This window comes from Limanda limanda, chromosome 9 (assembly GCF_963576545.1).
Source record: "Limanda limanda chromosome 9, fLimLim1.1, whole genome shotgun sequence".
NCBI lineage: Eukaryota > Metazoa > Chordata > Actinopteri > Pleuronectiformes > Pleuronectidae > Limanda > Limanda limanda.
In genome coordinates, this window is record NC_083644.1 from 25,542,503 (window position 1) to 25,560,078 (window position 17,576).

At 39.8% G+C, this 17,576-nt stretch overlaps 1 protein-coding gene across 1 annotated transcript in view; it reads right to left on the reverse strand.

Moving 5' to 3' along the window:
- znf644b (zinc finger protein 644b) overlaps positions 1-12,964 on the reverse strand; it is a 61,658-nt gene extending 48,694 nt beyond the window's left edge. Inside the window, exons 1-6 of the mRNA XM_061078923.1 lie at positions 10,264-12,964; positions 8,731-9,285; positions 6,766-6,888; positions 6,398-6,507; positions 4,036-4,174; positions 1,983-2,005 (exon numbers count right to left, since the gene is read on the reverse strand). Coding sequence (XP_060934906.1) covers positions 1,983-2,005; positions 4,036-4,174; positions 6,398-6,507; positions 6,766-6,888; positions 8,731-9,285; positions 10,264-12,964 — 3,651 coding nt within the window. The remainder of the gene's footprint in view (positions 1-1,982; positions 2,006-4,035; positions 4,175-6,397; positions 6,508-6,765; positions 6,889-8,730; positions 9,286-10,263) is intronic.
- Positions 12,965-17,576: the final 4,612 nt, after the last annotated feature.

A 17,576-nucleotide genomic window follows, 5' to 3' on the forward strand; every position in this document is an offset into this window, starting at 1 on the left:
GGAATCCCCCCCACACCCCCTTCCACACACACACACAGACACACTCAACCCCTCCACCTCCACCCCAGCCGAGCTCGCCCCTTGCCGCGTGGTGGCCTTGCACGATACCTCCTCGGACGGCTGCTTGAAGTGCAAATCTGTGTTCCAACTTGTTCCCGGTGCCTGTCAGCATGTTTTCCTCTTGTCAGCGGCGGCTGAGTGTGGGCCCGTGTCACCCTTGTACCATCGCTGTAACAGGATCATTGACAGGCCAGTGACACCGCCCAACCAGATAATGGAAACCTATTGATTTTTCTTCTTCTCCCTCCCCACCCCCCTCTTTTTTCTGTTTCACAGAGGCAGTCTGTGGGACTTCTGAATAACTGGCCAAAGGACAGGTCATGATCAATGGTCCTGATCTCTGGATCACTGCTGCCACAGACAATGAATGTGGGGAAAAAACAAGACTATAACTGACAAAAAAGTCCTATTAGTCGGTGCACTTTCTCAGGATGCTGCCACACATGTCATGAAAACAAAAAAGTGACCATACCGTCTTTGAATAACTCAGTTAAGATTATACTTTACACAGGCTATTAAACAAAAGGAGAAAATAATTCAAAGCTTTCCTAATGTTCTCCCGAATTTTAATTTCCTGAATCAATAGCAAGTGTTACTTGTGAATGAAATGCAGGATTTCTGTTTCGTGCGTGCAGGGGATTTGGCGTTTGCAGTTTTAATGGAGCAATCTCCAGAGAGGAGGCCCCTTTGATACCCATGGCAATGATAAGCATGCATTGGCTGCCTACCATTGGACCCCCGTGGCAGATGGCGAGTGTGGGTCCTGCAACAACACATTTCTTTATGTCAGCCTTGTCCCTCTCCCTCTCGCTCTCTCCCTCTCCAGCCAGTGGAATAATGAAAAGCCCAATCCTGGTCATGGCTAACTCAATCTCATTATAATCTCTCCTTTTTTATTCATTCGGCCCCTTGGGATGCTGTCTGCCAGCGATGTGGCTTTCAACCTCCAGAGAGAACATCTTTTGAAACAGCCAGGAGACCTAATGAAGTCACAGAGTGGCACAATTATTTCCCAAAGAAGGAGCATTAATGTACTTCAAAATTCCCTCCGGAGACGCATGATGACAATTGGTTTGTACAGCTTTGATCGCTGCTTTAAATACTGCCCAAGATAAACTGCAGGGTTAGCCCCCTTTGCCACTGGTAAGTAGAGAACCCAGAAATGGCTATCAAGCACTGGATACATCAAACACTCAGGCTGCACTGCTGCCGACTGCAGTTTTAAAATAGCACACAGCCCTGGAATTACTTTCACAGTAGAACACTGGTGCAAAAGTGACACTGAATTTGTGTCTTTCACCCAAAAGGTTTGCAACAAGTTTTGTTGAATAAAATTTGATTTTGTTTCGTGGGCCAGGGAATAGTTCATTATGAAGTAACACACCTTTAAACAAATGAAAGAGGGGGAAACTCCTGCTGCTGCAAAAAAAACATGTCTCTGCTCTTTAATTAGAGGTTTAGAATTATGAGTTTTTACTTAAAAAATTACTCTGTGTCCTCTGTTTGCTCGCTATGGCTAACACAGTGATCATCAGCAAAGTCTTTGTGTTTTTATTACTGCAGCGCACCTCCCACACATCACTTGTTACACAAATGTTCAGATCGGAAGTCACATTTCCCTGATTTATGCAGATATAGCAGGTCCCAACATTGATACATTGAAATGTAATTTAATGATAAACCCAGGAAATACAATTTTAGTCCATAGAAATTCTTTCTTGTTTCGTTGAAGAGCCATGTTTGGCCCTTCCTATATGTTTTTTCCTCTGTTTGTCTGCACTGATCAATCACCAGAACGTCATTCGAAGTTTCCAACTGAACAATCCAGCTGTTGGCCCCGGCCCTTTCATCACCCCATTGACACCGGTTTCTTTTAAATTAAGTCTTCTGTTCAGTCTCAGACAGCTAAATGAATTGTTCACATGCTCATCAAACCTTCTGTCAACTTTACTAAAACTGCTGGTGTAAATAAACACACGACAGATGTGACTGCTGTACTTTATCTTTACGTAGTACAGGAGAAGTTACCAGGAGCAACAACTAAAGTCAACATCTCAGTGGTGCTTTATTTAACTCAGCCAACACAATCAGGTGATTTTACACATTTGGTTGAAGTATATTACACTAACAAAAAACAAATAAATCTACACCATGTGTCAAAATGATCAGAAGTGCATAGAGAATCAAGATGAACTGTTTATTGTCGTACAAACAAATATAGTCTAACTTGTAAAGATAAAAATAATAATACTGACTAAGAATTTTAGGGAAAAGCTACTTAAGTACACATTTTAAATCTCAGGCATAACAAACTGAACATTTCATGGAAGAACAGTTAGATAGATAAATACCTTTTCTGACTTCTGGTCATAAAAGCAGATCAAATATTTAATTCATTAAATTTCATTTCATTCGAGTTCTTATATTATATAAACGCTTGCTATGTTCTATGGTGCTACTCTATAAACTCAGCTTATTAAGAACAGTGAGCTAAAACTAAGTCTTAAAAAACAGTTCTTAAATAAACACTCCTACATGAAGGCTGTAATGTTCAGTTTGTGTTGAAACTGTTAAAGAGAATTCAAGTGGATGCTCATTTTGTAAGACTTAGTTTGTGGTCTTTAAAAACTATTTTTGCCATATTCTACTGTGAGATGTGTTGGCCTACGCTCATTCAAATGTGATGGACACCTGTCAATAAAACAAAAACTCAGTTAAGCAGAACCACAAATTGCATCCTCCAAAACAATCACTCAGTTGAATCAGTAGCCAAAAAGGAAACATTATAACCTATTTATTAGACATGCCTAAAATGAAAGTATTTTTATATAGTTTTTTGGCAGACTAGAGGTCAGAATGTGCTAAGGAGAAACTGTAGCTATGCTTTCAGTGTACGATGTGCACATATGCAATGAAACAAAATTAAAGTAAATATCAAAGACAAAGTGCTTTCTTCACTGTAGAATTGTGCAGTGGAACAGTTGAAATGTAGAAAACAGGTCCATACTTTCCAACTGAAAGTATGGACATTTGTTCAGGGCCAGAGGTGTTACGATTGCTCATTATGAGTATTTTTTTCAAGTATAAGGAATTACTTTCATAATTTCAACATCAAAGCCTTCAGAAAAACAGAGCTTCCACTAAAATATCAATAAGTACATACAATTATAATGTCTATATAATTGAAAAGTTTTCCTATCAATAGTTTTTGTTAGCTAAGATGAAAGCCAGGTTACAGAAATTACACTGATGGTTGAAGGTTAAGCAGAAGAACAAACAATGTCAGAATATGCTGTCTCAACATAATGCAGCATCTTCAATGTCACTTTGATTAAGAGAGATTCTCTCTGATACCGGCTCAGAGCATCAGCACACTAACACAGCCCGTGTACACTGCTTAAAAACGTTTTATGTTAATGTTGGGCCTATAAGAAAAGGAGATATTAACTGCATTAAAAAGCTTCAGTGTATATATCCAATATAACAGTGGCAATGCTCCTTTCAACTTTTGTCCTAATGGCAAAAAATCGATACAAATTGAAATATTTAATAAGAAAAAGATTTCTAAGATTTCTAATTTCCTTAACAAAATGGTTTGTCATAGTATCACATAACACTTTAACTGCGACATATATATACATATATACAGTATATAAACAATGGCCCTCCCAGACCAGCTTGTTATTGCTCATATTGACATGCTGTGGCTTTTGCCACTGTTGTAGAAGTGTATAAGGCAAAATACTGCATTAAAATATCCTATAATAAAGTTTTACAAATATATTCAGTATCAATAATATATACCATTATTAAGTAGTCCAGATAAATAATTTATGATTATATATTTCAATAAGGATTTGCAGATTAATCTATAAGAATGAGTAGTATAAATAATGTGCAAACCTTTGGACATTCCATACAATCCTACCCCAAAATGTGGGTACTCATGAGACATGCTTATTTGTTTTTTGTGACCCGTACCCCAAAACCTCCACCATCCCAATCCCTGAGCAGGGCACACTGTTCTGCAGGAGGTGCCTCTGTAGATGCTTGATCCAATCCTCCTGGACAGACAGGGGGCCCTGGAAGACGAGGTCACAGAATCTGCAAATGTAAAGTAAGAGAAATAGAAAAAAATGTTCCTTAATGCACAACTATTTTCTTCCAGAGCTAAATGTATGTGTTCATCTGTTGTGGCAACATCTCTGCAATTACGTATTTCAGATGTACAACCTGGGTCATGAGATATGCACTGCAACCTATTCAGTTAAAGCCAGAGTATTAGTCAGAAAATTGGTTAACTGGCATCTGAGCACCACAATATAACCTGAAGAAGAGGAGCTGTTGTCTAAAGATCATACTGTCTTTCACTGTCAAGCCAATTGAGTGGTCTTTAAAGTGGCTTTAGACTTGAGTAGTAGCAGTGCACTTGAGTATTTGCTCTATAGAACACTGACAACACTGCACTGTGTAAGGAGTTGTTGCTTCTGGGACATACAGATATTCCATGTGACCACAATGTGTCAACACAGTGGCTGTGTCCCAGGTTGAAATGCCATACATTTTAGCGAAGGCCTACCTTTCATCGTGTATGAGAAGACAAGTTGGTATGTCCTTCAGAGAAAGTCTGTCAAGCCAGTAGGATGGGGCCATAACTTAAGCAAATCTTCTAATAGTAAGGCCAGGATGAGACAGTGAATGTGGTGGGGTAGTGATTTTGGTTCACTCAGGGTGACCTGAGCCATTTGTGGCTGATCAGGCGAAGAGGAAATAATTCATTGACAGAGGCCACAGGGGTATTTGCTCCTGCCCCTTATGTGAGATGTGGCTGGGTTAATACAAAAGGACCTGGGGGCCTGTTGCAGGTGGTGGTGGTGAAAGACAGGTCAAAGACCAAGAAAGGTTTTAGTTAGGGCAATTTAGGGCCTGCCTATAAGCAACCAAGCACAAGTAGGAAGGGCAAGCAGAAGAGGGGGTGTGGTTCTGTTCACATCTGGCTTGTCAACACATGCAACATGGAAATCAATTTCCGAAACCCCGAATCCTAGGACATCTGACTACAGACCAATCTCTTAGTCGCCAATGATCGTGCTCGTGACTAACTCAGAGATCGGAGCTTCAGCGTTTAGCACGTCGTAGTAAAAATCTTGAATAACAACTTAGACAATAACCGTTTGTGCATGGTCAGACCTGTAGCAATAATGTCCAAATCCTAAATGAGCAAAGGGAGGGTCCTTCTTAGCGACCACATTTCTTGGAGTTTGTTGATCCCAAACTGTGCTTTGTCGCTTCAGACTACTTTTCAGATTTCATGTTGTGTGTCATATTTACTGTTCAGTTTACTAGTCACATAACTGCCTCATATGGGCAACCATAGGAAATGGAAGAGCTACTCCTACAACCACGTCTCTCTACTTACACAGGTAGAGCTTTTTGTTTAAGTGGGGGCTTTGGTTTCAGTGTAACCCTGGAAGTGGTTGCCAAGGACCCATATAAACCTGTTTTGGTGGACCCGAGGCTGTCAACAAGGTGATGGATGCCAGAAGGTGGCAGTCCTGTGACAGACTTGTCCTGAAAGGTCCATACTGACATTCAGCTAATTGGACTTCCTCTATTCCATACACAAGTTGTTTGTTTAAGTCCAAGCTTGTGGGCCTTCCCCTATCCAAGGCATGGCTTTCCTACTTGATTAAGTATAGTTTGTCATTGGAGGCAAGACAGATGGCTCACTGTAACCATTATGGGTATTGTGTCATATTGGTTGCAAGGTGCTTGTGTTGCTTGTCAGTGCAGGTTCTGTTATACCTTAACTGTTTTTGACTAGTGGGCTGTTGTAAGCCTTGATCATACTTCACTGTGGACACAGACGTAGGCAAACGTACATTCAGATATGCACACACATATTGGGGGTCTGCATAAACAGACACCTTCCATGCATGCACACTACACAATTATACACGCTGCTGACTTCATGACAGTAAGAAGAGCTTCTTTGTTCGTTGGATTTCACTGGAAGGCTTTTCTAGCATAAGCACTGTCTTTACTTGCAGTGCATATATTCCACAATGTCAAAGCATTTTAGGCTGCAAATGGAAAAACTGCAAAGAGGTCCATATGGACTTTTCCAGATCTGGGCAGGTGATGAAGTTAACATCCTGTGGACCCTTGCCACCATGCAGAAACAGAAACGATATATTTTATGCTCTTCCAGTTCAACCCCCGTGTCCCCGGAGGCTGGTGAGATACTAGTCCTGTAACTCTTTATGAAATCGATATCTCGGTAGATTTTCCTCACTTTACTCTCCACTCAGAGAAGCTTCTTTACATATGTAACCTTCCACTCTATGTACCTGCAGGTGAGTGTGTATATCTGAGCATTCAAGGAGGGTAAAATCTTCTTCTTTAACCCAGGCCTTGGTCTGGGCTTCTTCTGTTTATAATCATAGCCTAAAATACAAAACATGACACTTTGTTATTCACATATTATGTTATTACTGACAAAATATAAATACAAATCCCAAATCCAATATTATTTTCAGGTCAACATAAAATTTTCAATGCACATTCATTAACTACCAATACAGCATTCTTTGCAAACATTCATTCACACATCCATGATCATCTTTTATACACATAAACCAAAATGTTTGATTACAGAGGACAGGAAACACATAACACCACATTTTGCCTTCATCAGAAATCTACCTGGTTCTTCAAAAACAGCAATCCTCTTCCTGCATGTAAAGGCTTGAAGATGACCAGACACACTGACAGCAGTGGGGAGGCTGCTGTTCCACTGACTACACATCTTATTTGAATCACATTCTCCTGAAAGACAGAACAATGAAAAGCTACATTTATCTCAGATAAAACAAGACAAATAAAACGTCTATTTTTCCATTTGCTCAATTTTGTATTGTAATGGAACTCTTGATAGGATGACGTTCTTCTTCGAAACAGTTTATTTTACACTTGTGCCTAATGGTTAAGGATGATCAAAATTTAGATCGCATTTAAGGAGAACAGCACTGTGGGGTAGTGTTTGAGTTAATGCAGTAATTTTATTATCAACCAAAACTGTTACTCCCACTGTGATCTAGTCTTCTTTCACCTGGTTTCATTCCCAACATCTGCTTTGCACTTTCCTGTTTGAAAAGTAACTTTAACACAATCTTGTGTCTTCAGGGATGCTAGTGTTACATACAGCACCTCATGAGAGTCACAAACCACACACACACGCACACACACGACAGGCCTGGTATTCCTATATGACAGAATATTGATGCTGCTGTAATAAATCAGAACTGTGATTTTTAAGTAGTTATCCCAAAAGATCCAAATTAAACAAGAACCTGATTTTGCTTTACAGTCACGATACAGTGTGAACAACTCCATAATGAAAATGTGTTTCATTATCAGCCTAATGTTTGACTAATGTTGCATTCAAAAATCAGTTTTCTCTCCCAGTGCCTGACTGAAAGTTTGATTTGGATATAGATTAATCGAAATTGTGCAAACATGGATGATGAGCTTCCAACTCAACATCAAGAGCATCCTCATGATTTTTTAATATCAACTTCAAAACCACGGTGGTGACAATTAATCTAAAATATGTGTGTTTTTCCACCACAAATCAAATAATTATGAACTATTGTTTAAGCTGCTTCTTCCTGCAGTGCAAAGGTTTCCAGACTGAGATACTGTAAATAAATAGATATAAAATATTGATTAAACAAACGCTATTCCCTTTGCAATACATAGTGCGCTCTCCAATCAAACAAACCTCAAAATGTTTCCTTACTGTTAATAAGGGGAAAATATGTTTTATTCTACCTGCCCTGTATTTTTGCATCGTCAACTTTTGAAACTGCCAAATTTGTGAGCTCAGTTTTCTTTGACTGATGAAGCCAGGGACTCATGTCCCAAAAATAGTGTTGTTGACTTAAACGCAAAACATATACTGGACCTGCTATAATTAAGCATCAGAGATGAGAAAAGAATAGCATTAGCCGTTAAATAACTCTAATATAACTGCTGAAATTAAAGTTAAAACGTCCCATCAAGAAATGCAGATATTAAGAACTGTTGTGATCATATCCTGAGGGCTCACATGCACTTTCCTTTTAATTAGATTAACCTGTATTATAATGGTAATGGATATTTGTTTGTTTTAAACACCCAAAATATGCAGCTTTAAAAATATGACTACAATGAGAGAAAAGGATTAAATACAAATGTTAAGGAGCATATTATACATAAGCGGTGCCAGTGGTACAATATTTTAGTAATATTCCAAATAAAGCAAATAAAAAGTGCAAGTACCCAGAACCAAAGACTCATATTATTTGAGAGGTATGGGTTAATTTGCTAAGAATTGAAAGTGATGCCTTACACATTGTACAGGGAGATAAGGCCAAAATCATGTTTCGCATATTTCTATAGAAATAACCAATAATGCAAGTGTATTGAGTAATAATGCTAAAATATACCACTCATCATATTCCAATTTGCTACTTCACTTCCTAAACAGTAAAAGTCAGGGACTTGGAACTGGCCTAAGATGTTTTGGACGTATGGAAGTTACTGTATATGTATAGTACTACTGATATACTAAGTAAAACCTGCTCGGCCATAAAATTGCTATAATGCTCAAAGAATCGGACTACATACCGTGAGTCCAGCTCGTCTCCTCCTTGTAATCTTTGGTCATACCACAGAGCTTCCTGGCACCACAGACCTCCTGGTTTATTGCTGTAAGTTCCATACTTCCCTGATTTGTCTTGAGTAGTTCAACTAAAGTGCTTGAGGAGGCCTGGATGCCTCTTTGGGAATCTGCCTGGAGCTTCTCCCCCTCTTGAAAGGCTTCTGCTTCTTGTTTTGGTACAAATCTATCTCCTTTGGCATCTGGACTCCTTATCTCATACTTGATCTTCACTGGTAGTGCAGTATGCATCAGGACCAGGCTGCTGCTGCTGATGAACTTCGGAGAAGCTGAGGGTTGCCGGGGGATCTGGCCCTTGTTGAGGACCCGGAGTATATTCTGATGTTCCTTTTTGTCCTGTAGCAGATCATTCAGGATGCACAGTGGGGACTTACTGGTGCTGGTAACACATCGGTCTATTCTTTTAAGGTGTCCCCTCACGTGGTTGGAGAGGCCAGTCTTACTGTCAAACCAACTCCAGCACAGTGGACATGTGTGCTCTCCTTGGGTTTCTGCCTTAACAGCTGCAATAGAGAATAAAGTTGGTCACAGTGACTGAAATGAAACACCACAACTCCAAGCTAGTGTGTAAAGCAATATTAACTTTTTGGGGATTTTGTTTCAATGCAGAAGCTCATGCAATAAAGTCTGCCCCAAACAGGCAGTACAGAGCTGCACAAATGTGACCAAGACTTTGGTCTTATGTATCATTGAAATACGACAAAGAAGATGAGCTAGTTGTGAATGGGCCTTTTTAATACCAAAAAATAATCCCATGTCCAATGCTCCTTAACCATGGATGTTACACTGGGATATGTTCGTTAATGTTTTAATATCCTGCCCTGGTACCATGCCATTTTTCGAATTTTAAACCACCAAGTGGTTGTTTCATTCGTTAGTCTGTCAGGATTACACAAACACTGCTTAAACAATCGTTCTTGAATCTTCCTGAAACTTGGTGGTGGGATATGGGACAATGTACACAGAATTTTGGAGCAGGATCGATTACAGAGGTGGATCCGGGATTATTATTTTTCAGTTTCTTAAACAGAACGAAATATTATATATTTTTTAATTTCTCAAAACATAATGCAAGATCAGGGGGGAAAAAACATAGTCAAAGTCATTTGCAGAGTGTTACTATCTATGAACAGGGGTAATTTAGTGTGTGGATCCAGATAATGATCTGGATGCATCTTATCTCAATACATGTATATGCAAAATTGTGATTAAGTGGCGAATCAGCCTTGGCAGGTATGACTTATGCATACTCTCTGAGTGCCCCTCTACCTGGGCTACTCTTCAGATGTAGGGTATTACTTTTCCTACACTTTGGTGCAGTGACAGGTCAAAGGTTTCAAGGCCTGTAGTATCAATACTTTGGTTGTAAAGATATCAGTGAACAGTTGCTGTTTGGGGATAACAGGCCATTTGCTTCTCCATTGTTTAACAAAAGAAAAAGGAAAACGTTTGTTCGGCGAGTCTGAAACTGATATTCATACCTTTTCTCATTTTCCTCGTGCCAGTACGGATCCTCCTGCGAGTTTGTGGCTGATGGTCCCGCAGCGCCACTTGCTCCGGTGAAACCATGTGCCGAGCATTATAGCTCAAGCCAACTCGATGAAGATGCCCCCGCACATGATTAGACAGACCCACTCCAGACTCAAACATAGCGGGGCAGTATGGACAGGGCTTGTGTTCTACCACTTGCGAGGGGAAAACATCAAACCCATCACTCTCAGACGTACGAGCTGATCCTGGGGAATCATCACCCACTGTAGTTTCGATATACTCCTCCTTTATTATGAGCTGCTCTATGTCACTGCAGTCTTCATCTCCATCACCTTCCTCCTTGAGGATATGGGGGCTTTGGTCTTTGGCTGAAAACCTCTGCCTCTTTTTGAAATACTTCCGAGCATACGGGTTCCTTTCATTCTCAGAGCTTTCCAAGAAGCTGCCTGTAGCTCTTCTGGTGTCATCACAGAAGTTATGGCCGCCCTCACAGCCCTTTTCCAACTCCCTAACTGCAGAATGTTTCTTATGCCTCTGGCTAAGCCTTGGCAATATACTACCATTCATTTTGTCAATACTGTTATGCTTAGGTGTTGACATTTTTCTCATTGATGGAGAGTTTTGGTTTGCTTGCTTGCTTGGTAAGCTCCTGCTTTCCGGGTCGCTCTTGCTACCCTCAAAGAACATCTGGTCTAATTTAAGATTTCTAGCTGACAGTAAAAAATCTGCAGTTGCAGGACAGTTTGCCTGCTTTGAGCTGCCAAATGCCCTGTGGCCATTCTGTTCAGCGTCTTCTTCCACACAGGTGAGATCAGTTGCCACATGTAATTTTCCTGCTGGTTCTAGGAGTAATTTTCCATGTTTGCTGATCCTCCACAAAGACGGTGACAGTGTGTTTTCCCTGCAGCCAACATGCCCCTTGAACTGAGGAGACCTTTTGTCAGTAGATTTCTGAATGTAAATGTCACTTTCTCTAGTGGAACAATGGGAAAAATGGGCAGTTTTTCCAAAAGCAGATTTTAACAGATTTGCTTTACACAGAACAATTTTGGCCTGGTCATCCAGAATTTTACAGCGAGAGCGCAGATTCTCCATCTTAGAATGTCTTTCTGAATCTCCTTTGTCACTGCTGGTGAAAAACCCCATTTTACACTCAAACTGAACATGGTCTGCTCCCCCTGCATCATTAGTATGAGTCATTTTCCGGCACTGAGGCTGGTGTGTGTTAAGATGTGCGACATGTAAGTGCAGTTCGAGGGCCTGCTGTGTGAGTGTAATGTAGTTACACTGCTCACAAAAGTAGTAGTGCTTCAGATTATCGCCTGCTTTGGCGTGCTGGACAAAGATTTCTGGGCAATTACAACCAAATACATATTGAGAGCACTGCACTGTGGTGCCTCTGTCTTCCAATTCTGGATTTTTGAGACCTTTGATTTCCCCCATAAGTTTTTCCAGCCTGTCTTGGTGAATAATGATGTGCTTCATGAGGGAGTTCCTATCACAGAACAAACGCCCACACTCCCTGCATATAAAGGCCTGTGAAACATTCTCACTCTTCACCTGATTATGCTTGCCTAAATGATACATCATATGTCTATGGAAATGTCTTTTCTCCATGAAATTAACATTGCATATTGTGCATGAAAAGAAGAATGGATCTTGTTCAAGTTGCTCTGCCTTCAACTGTTCCACTTTTTGATGAAAACCTTCTTCATCTTCAGGGTCATTTTCCTCATTAGAGTCTTCCTGTGCTACACCAGAAATAAGCTGCTCAGAGTCTAACACTATGCTCCTTGACAGATCTCTGAAAGGTATGACAGAATATTTAATACCTGATTGTGTATCCAAAGAATCATCTTTGTTTGCAATGTCAACATTTTCAACATCATTACCAGGAAGAGAAAGTCTGTAGGAGTGATTTAAACTGTTGTTGACCTTTTCTAGGGAGCCTGCCATGGTTTCTCCATGTGTATTGTGCTGCTTTTCTTTTTGGTGCGTCACTCTGGTCTTCAGCCTTCTGCCACTGTGCAAGAAGCACTCTCTTGTTGAATCCCATCTGATTACTTCAAAATCACCATTATCATCAGAGGAGCTTTGTGACCATTCAGCACCGTGTCGAGATCCCGCTTCTATTGTCTGTTTTATCCGAGGTTTGCTAATGTGCATTTGCTCTGCACCGTCACCTGACAGTGTGGAATAGGCCAGTTTAGACTCATTCTCCTCCAAGTGAGACAGTGGCGTGTTGACACCTGGCAGTGTGGCCAGTGTTTTTGCAGCGGGCCCCGCTGTGTTCTTCCAAGCGTCTGATCGAAGCTCACTAGGTGGTGGTAACACCTCGGGGCGTGTGTCCTTCTCCACTTGCCACGCGGCATCCAGGACATTGTTGGATAAAACAGTGCCTTTGTTCAGGACACAGTGTACCTCTGAGGTGGGGTGTGAACCAGGTCCATTAACAAGTGCTCCTGAAGGCAATGAATTGCCTGCATGGGGAACAGCGGGGACACTGCTGTATACAAATGGATTCGGCTGGGTTCCATTTAAAGGGTTTTCGTGTTCCTCTGAGGACAGACCTGCAGCATTGTTTTTCAGACAGAATGTGTGACTCTGCAATGGCTCCTGAGTATGACCCAGGCTGTCAGACACTATTTCCACCTCTTTGTCCTCTTGTGCATTTGGCTTCATATCAGACATAGTGGCATTAATTTCTGAAATACAAAAGAATATCATAAAATTATTACAAGCTCTCTATTTTTGTAATAATTTCAAGCAGGATAAGCATATTTTCCTTCATTGAATGCAGATTTTCAATCATCCGAGGACAATTTTGAAAACGGAAAAGTGTAGAAAATAAAACAGTGATGCACAACAGGTAAAATCTAGTACTTTTTTTTTTATTCACACTGACAATCTGGTTATGTTAAAAATGTGTGTTTTTTTGGGGATATTCCCACTGCTCTGTAAAATGAGAGCGGTATTATTCTGTGCCGCATTATGATTTTCCAACACCCTCTTTTGTCACCACTATTCACAACAAACCCTGCTGTTAGCCCTGAATACCCTGGTGAGGATGCTTAATTATGTGAACGCACCTCCGGGATGCAACCTTCCTGCCTCTCCACCTAAAGTTCTCAGTCGTCTGCTAAAATTGACCAATTTCCATGGGAACAAAGTACACCTCCAATGAGATCACATTGCTTCTTATCACTCTGGGATGGTGCCAACACAGATCCCAGCATGAGACTGTTGTTACTTGAATCCTGACAAATTGGCAGGCACACAATCTGTCTAAAACACAAACACAGACCTACACAAAGAAAACATGCACCTTGGCACACACACAAAGGCAGACTAATTATTTTTTATTGGTTTAATTTCATATCTATTTGGACAAACATATAAATAAATGTTTTTCAGTGTTTAAATAGGATCACATTCATCATACAGTTCAGCGTGTGTATAATAAATCTTGATTGCACTGCTGTCCAAAGCTCTTCCCATTTAAAATGTATGCTCAGTGGATTTGACATCCAGGGCGGGTCGCTCTCTGCAGGAAGTTGCGTTGCTAACGAAGTGTTAAATTCAGTGCTAATGAGTGGCTTCAGTGTTACCACCTCTGAGGTAAAGCCTTCCAAGCTCCATATTCTCTCCATCTGTTGTGGTGTTAAAGGTTGGAAGGGGGAACAGACGCTCTATATTTAAAGCGAACTTCCCTGTTACCCAAAAAAACGGCAGGGTGTCAAAACCATCAAAATATCTTGGTTGAAAATGTGCAAGCCTCGTTAGCAGCCAACTCACACAACTTGCCTCTATATATAATCAGCAGAGACATTTTTTAAGAATGCATTTGCTTGTATATACTGAATAAGTCCATGCTAAAGGGCGGATTTTACTTCACCTGAAGATGTTTACTGGGATTATGAGCTTTCATACAGTTAAGCTGTAAACATGGATCAATCTGCGGTGTGTTTTTGCTAACCTCGTCTCGTTTTGTGCCCAAGACGCTAGCCTTGTTTTTCAATGAGATTTAGTTGGAGCATCATCATTGATGTGTTCTGTTAGAAAAAACTTTTTTTTGTTCTTTTGTACATTTATGTTCTGAGCACTTTTCCCCAAAGAAATCTGTAGGGCAATTGTAATATTGTGCATGCTATGGATAAACCTCTGATATCAGCGTAAAGCTAATAATGTGCCCTGGTTGAACATAACATAAAGAAAACAACCAGCATCACTATGTGGCCACTTTATTAGGACTTGTGACAATAATCATAAAATATGTTTTCTTAACACTAGCAAAGAAAGATTGAATTTAAATAATGAATTAAATATTAATAAAAACAAGGTTAGTGGTTATGTTTTAATGAATTGCATTGTATAGAGAACTGTTTCTAATATTTTGACAACCATGACCCCAGTATGTAATCTTGTTGGAACAAAAACTAATAAATAAATATCGAGCAATGAAGCCCAGTGCCATATAGTGCCAACAAAAATAATAAGCCTGAACTAGACAGAAGTTATTGCAAGGCTGTTGTATTGAATTGCATTATATTGTAGAGGTGTATCTTATAAACTGGAAACTCTACAGGCATATCAATAACAGCTCTGATTTGTGCTTCTCTAACAGCAGAAAATGAAATCCACTCGTATCGAGGAGTTAAAAATGATCTCTTGCAGCTCCGATAGGTGGTGGTGGGTTGGGAAGCATGCCATGTACTCACATCAGTATGGCTCTAAGACTGAATCCCAACCACAGCACATGTCATGCCCTATTCTCTTTCATCTTCCTGTTATTCTGCACTGTGAAAAATCGAATTCATGAAAACGCCATGACATTGCCAGAGTTAATTTATTTCAATAGGTAACTGTGCGTGCTGTCAATTAAATATGACTTTCTTTAAGGCAATTTTACTATGAAAGCAGGTGAGTCCATAACCTGCTTCCATCACAAGGACACTGACTGAGTGCAAAGGTCAAGCATTATTCTGAGACCTGTCAATATCATTTTCTGATTAACATTTAAAGAATCATCTACGCTACAAGACTTTGTAAACAGATAATCTTTTGATTTTGGACTATTGGACAAAACAAGAACTTCAACTTGAGCCCTGGGGCACTTTCCCCTGATTTCTGACATTTTTACATAATATTATTAGAGCCTGGCCGATTTATCAGTTGGCCAATAAAATCTGTGAATATGGGTATTCCGAGACATATAGAAATCGATGTGCATTTAATTTAACGTTTTAAAAGTATGTTTATTTTCTTACTTTAAGTTTTATATATCTGGCTGTATTTGTGCTTCACAGACACAGTATATAGGCATTATAGCATATATATACGATATCTTGGTATATCGATATTGGGGGATTATATGTCGTTGCTAATATTGCATCAGCCCCTGAAACATCATATTAGTCTGGCTCTTAATATTATATATTGAGAATAATCTACACAGTGATCTCTGCTGTAAATAAAATCCTGTTGCCCATTAAATAAACAGTTTATTCCTGTGACTCGTTTAATCTTATTTAATGTCACAAACTGAAATCCAAAAACTTTTCTTGTTGCACGACAACCAACTGATTGAGCAGGAAGAGTTTGGTGCTGTAGGCTGGTAAGGCTGTGACTGTCTAAGCAAATTCATTCTTCCTGTTCAACTGAAGACCCGGGCTGGCAGCACAGTGGAGACGGCGCTAAAGACCAACTGGGACCAGTCAGCCAAACCATTTCAACTGCTGGAGCTGTCTGTATGGATCAGCAGCCAACCTCGTATTCCTCTGCCATCGCCTTTGCTGGAGAAATGTCTAAACAAGGGGGGGGGGGCGTCGGGGTCCCTCAAGTACTGCACTACACAACTTCCTCAGCTAATGGGATCTATTGATTTATTTGACACAATGTGAATTTATGAAGCTGCCTCTTTAGTGTGAGAGTATCAAAGCATGGCTCAAAACAAACAGACAGAGATTCAGCTTGACACTCCAGTAATCCCAAGGTGAGTATGTTCTCTCAGCAAAGGTGCCACAGTGAAAAACACACACACACACACACACACACACACACACACACACACACACACACACACACACAGTTCTTCTCGTGCTATCTTAGCCCTGCAGTTACCCACAGTATCAAAAAGAAAGAAAAGCAGGAAGAACTGAATTGTGATTTCCTCAAATCTCGAATTACAAAACTCACTTTCCTACTTGCTAATAAAGAAAGGGAAACTTAAAAAAACAACACTCCTTCATAAAACAAACTAAATTTCTCTAATTTCCACAGGAGAAAATAAAGAGAAAGGCTTCACACTGTGTCTTTGTCTGGCTTACATAGTCTTTTATCCCACTGAATTCTTGTCACCCAAAGGTCATTTCCATAATAATGGTCTCCATTCTCCCAAATGGGATTTTGGCTGTGATTATGTATGCCAGCGTCTTGTGCAGACACTATCAGCCCTGTCATCCTGAATTGCACAAATGTAATTACACAAAGCCTTTGATAACTAAACAATGTAATTTCATGCCTGAGTGAAAATTTATGCTGGAGTCGTATGACTCAAATTAGACACTAAAGGAAAATATATGAGTGCCAGAGGTGGCATGTTGCAAAGATGTAATACTCCTTATACTGAGAACAAATTAAACACTATCAACAAGAATATCAGTGTGCATTCAAGTGATTCACAGGTAGGATATGGCTTTGAAGTGGGAACATAAAGGAAGAGTTTGACATTTTTGGGAAATACTCAGATGTAAATAACGCTGCCTCTCTCACGTCTACCAATAAAATCTAAATCTAGTTTTGCTTAACATAAGGATGGAAACAGCCAACCTGCCTCTGTTCTGCAAAAAACAACTCTTACATTTAAAATTGTGGTTTAACTACATAAATGTTAAAATGGAAAACAAAAATATATTAAAAACTCTGTTAAGGGTCTCTGCACTTGCACTTAATTGCTAAACTATAGGTAAACCTCATTCAAAATCCCTTTGAAATTTATAATTTCCCCTAATACCAAAACTCCAAACACGGCACAAACCCTGCTCAACGGTATGTTGTGTGGTTCACTCCATATGTCCGAAAATATTGTTTTATTTAGAATAAATACTCAACCTGCAGACAGCAGAGTTAAAAACCAGGAACTTCAGTATTTTATTTAAAAAGTATTTATATTTAAACTTCACCCAAACTTAGTTGAAACATGTGTGATTATTTTTTTAAGAAGGTCACTATTTATTATTTATATGAACTCACTTAATACTCACTATTCACAGCTGTAAGTAAAACTTACAATACAAAAAGCTAG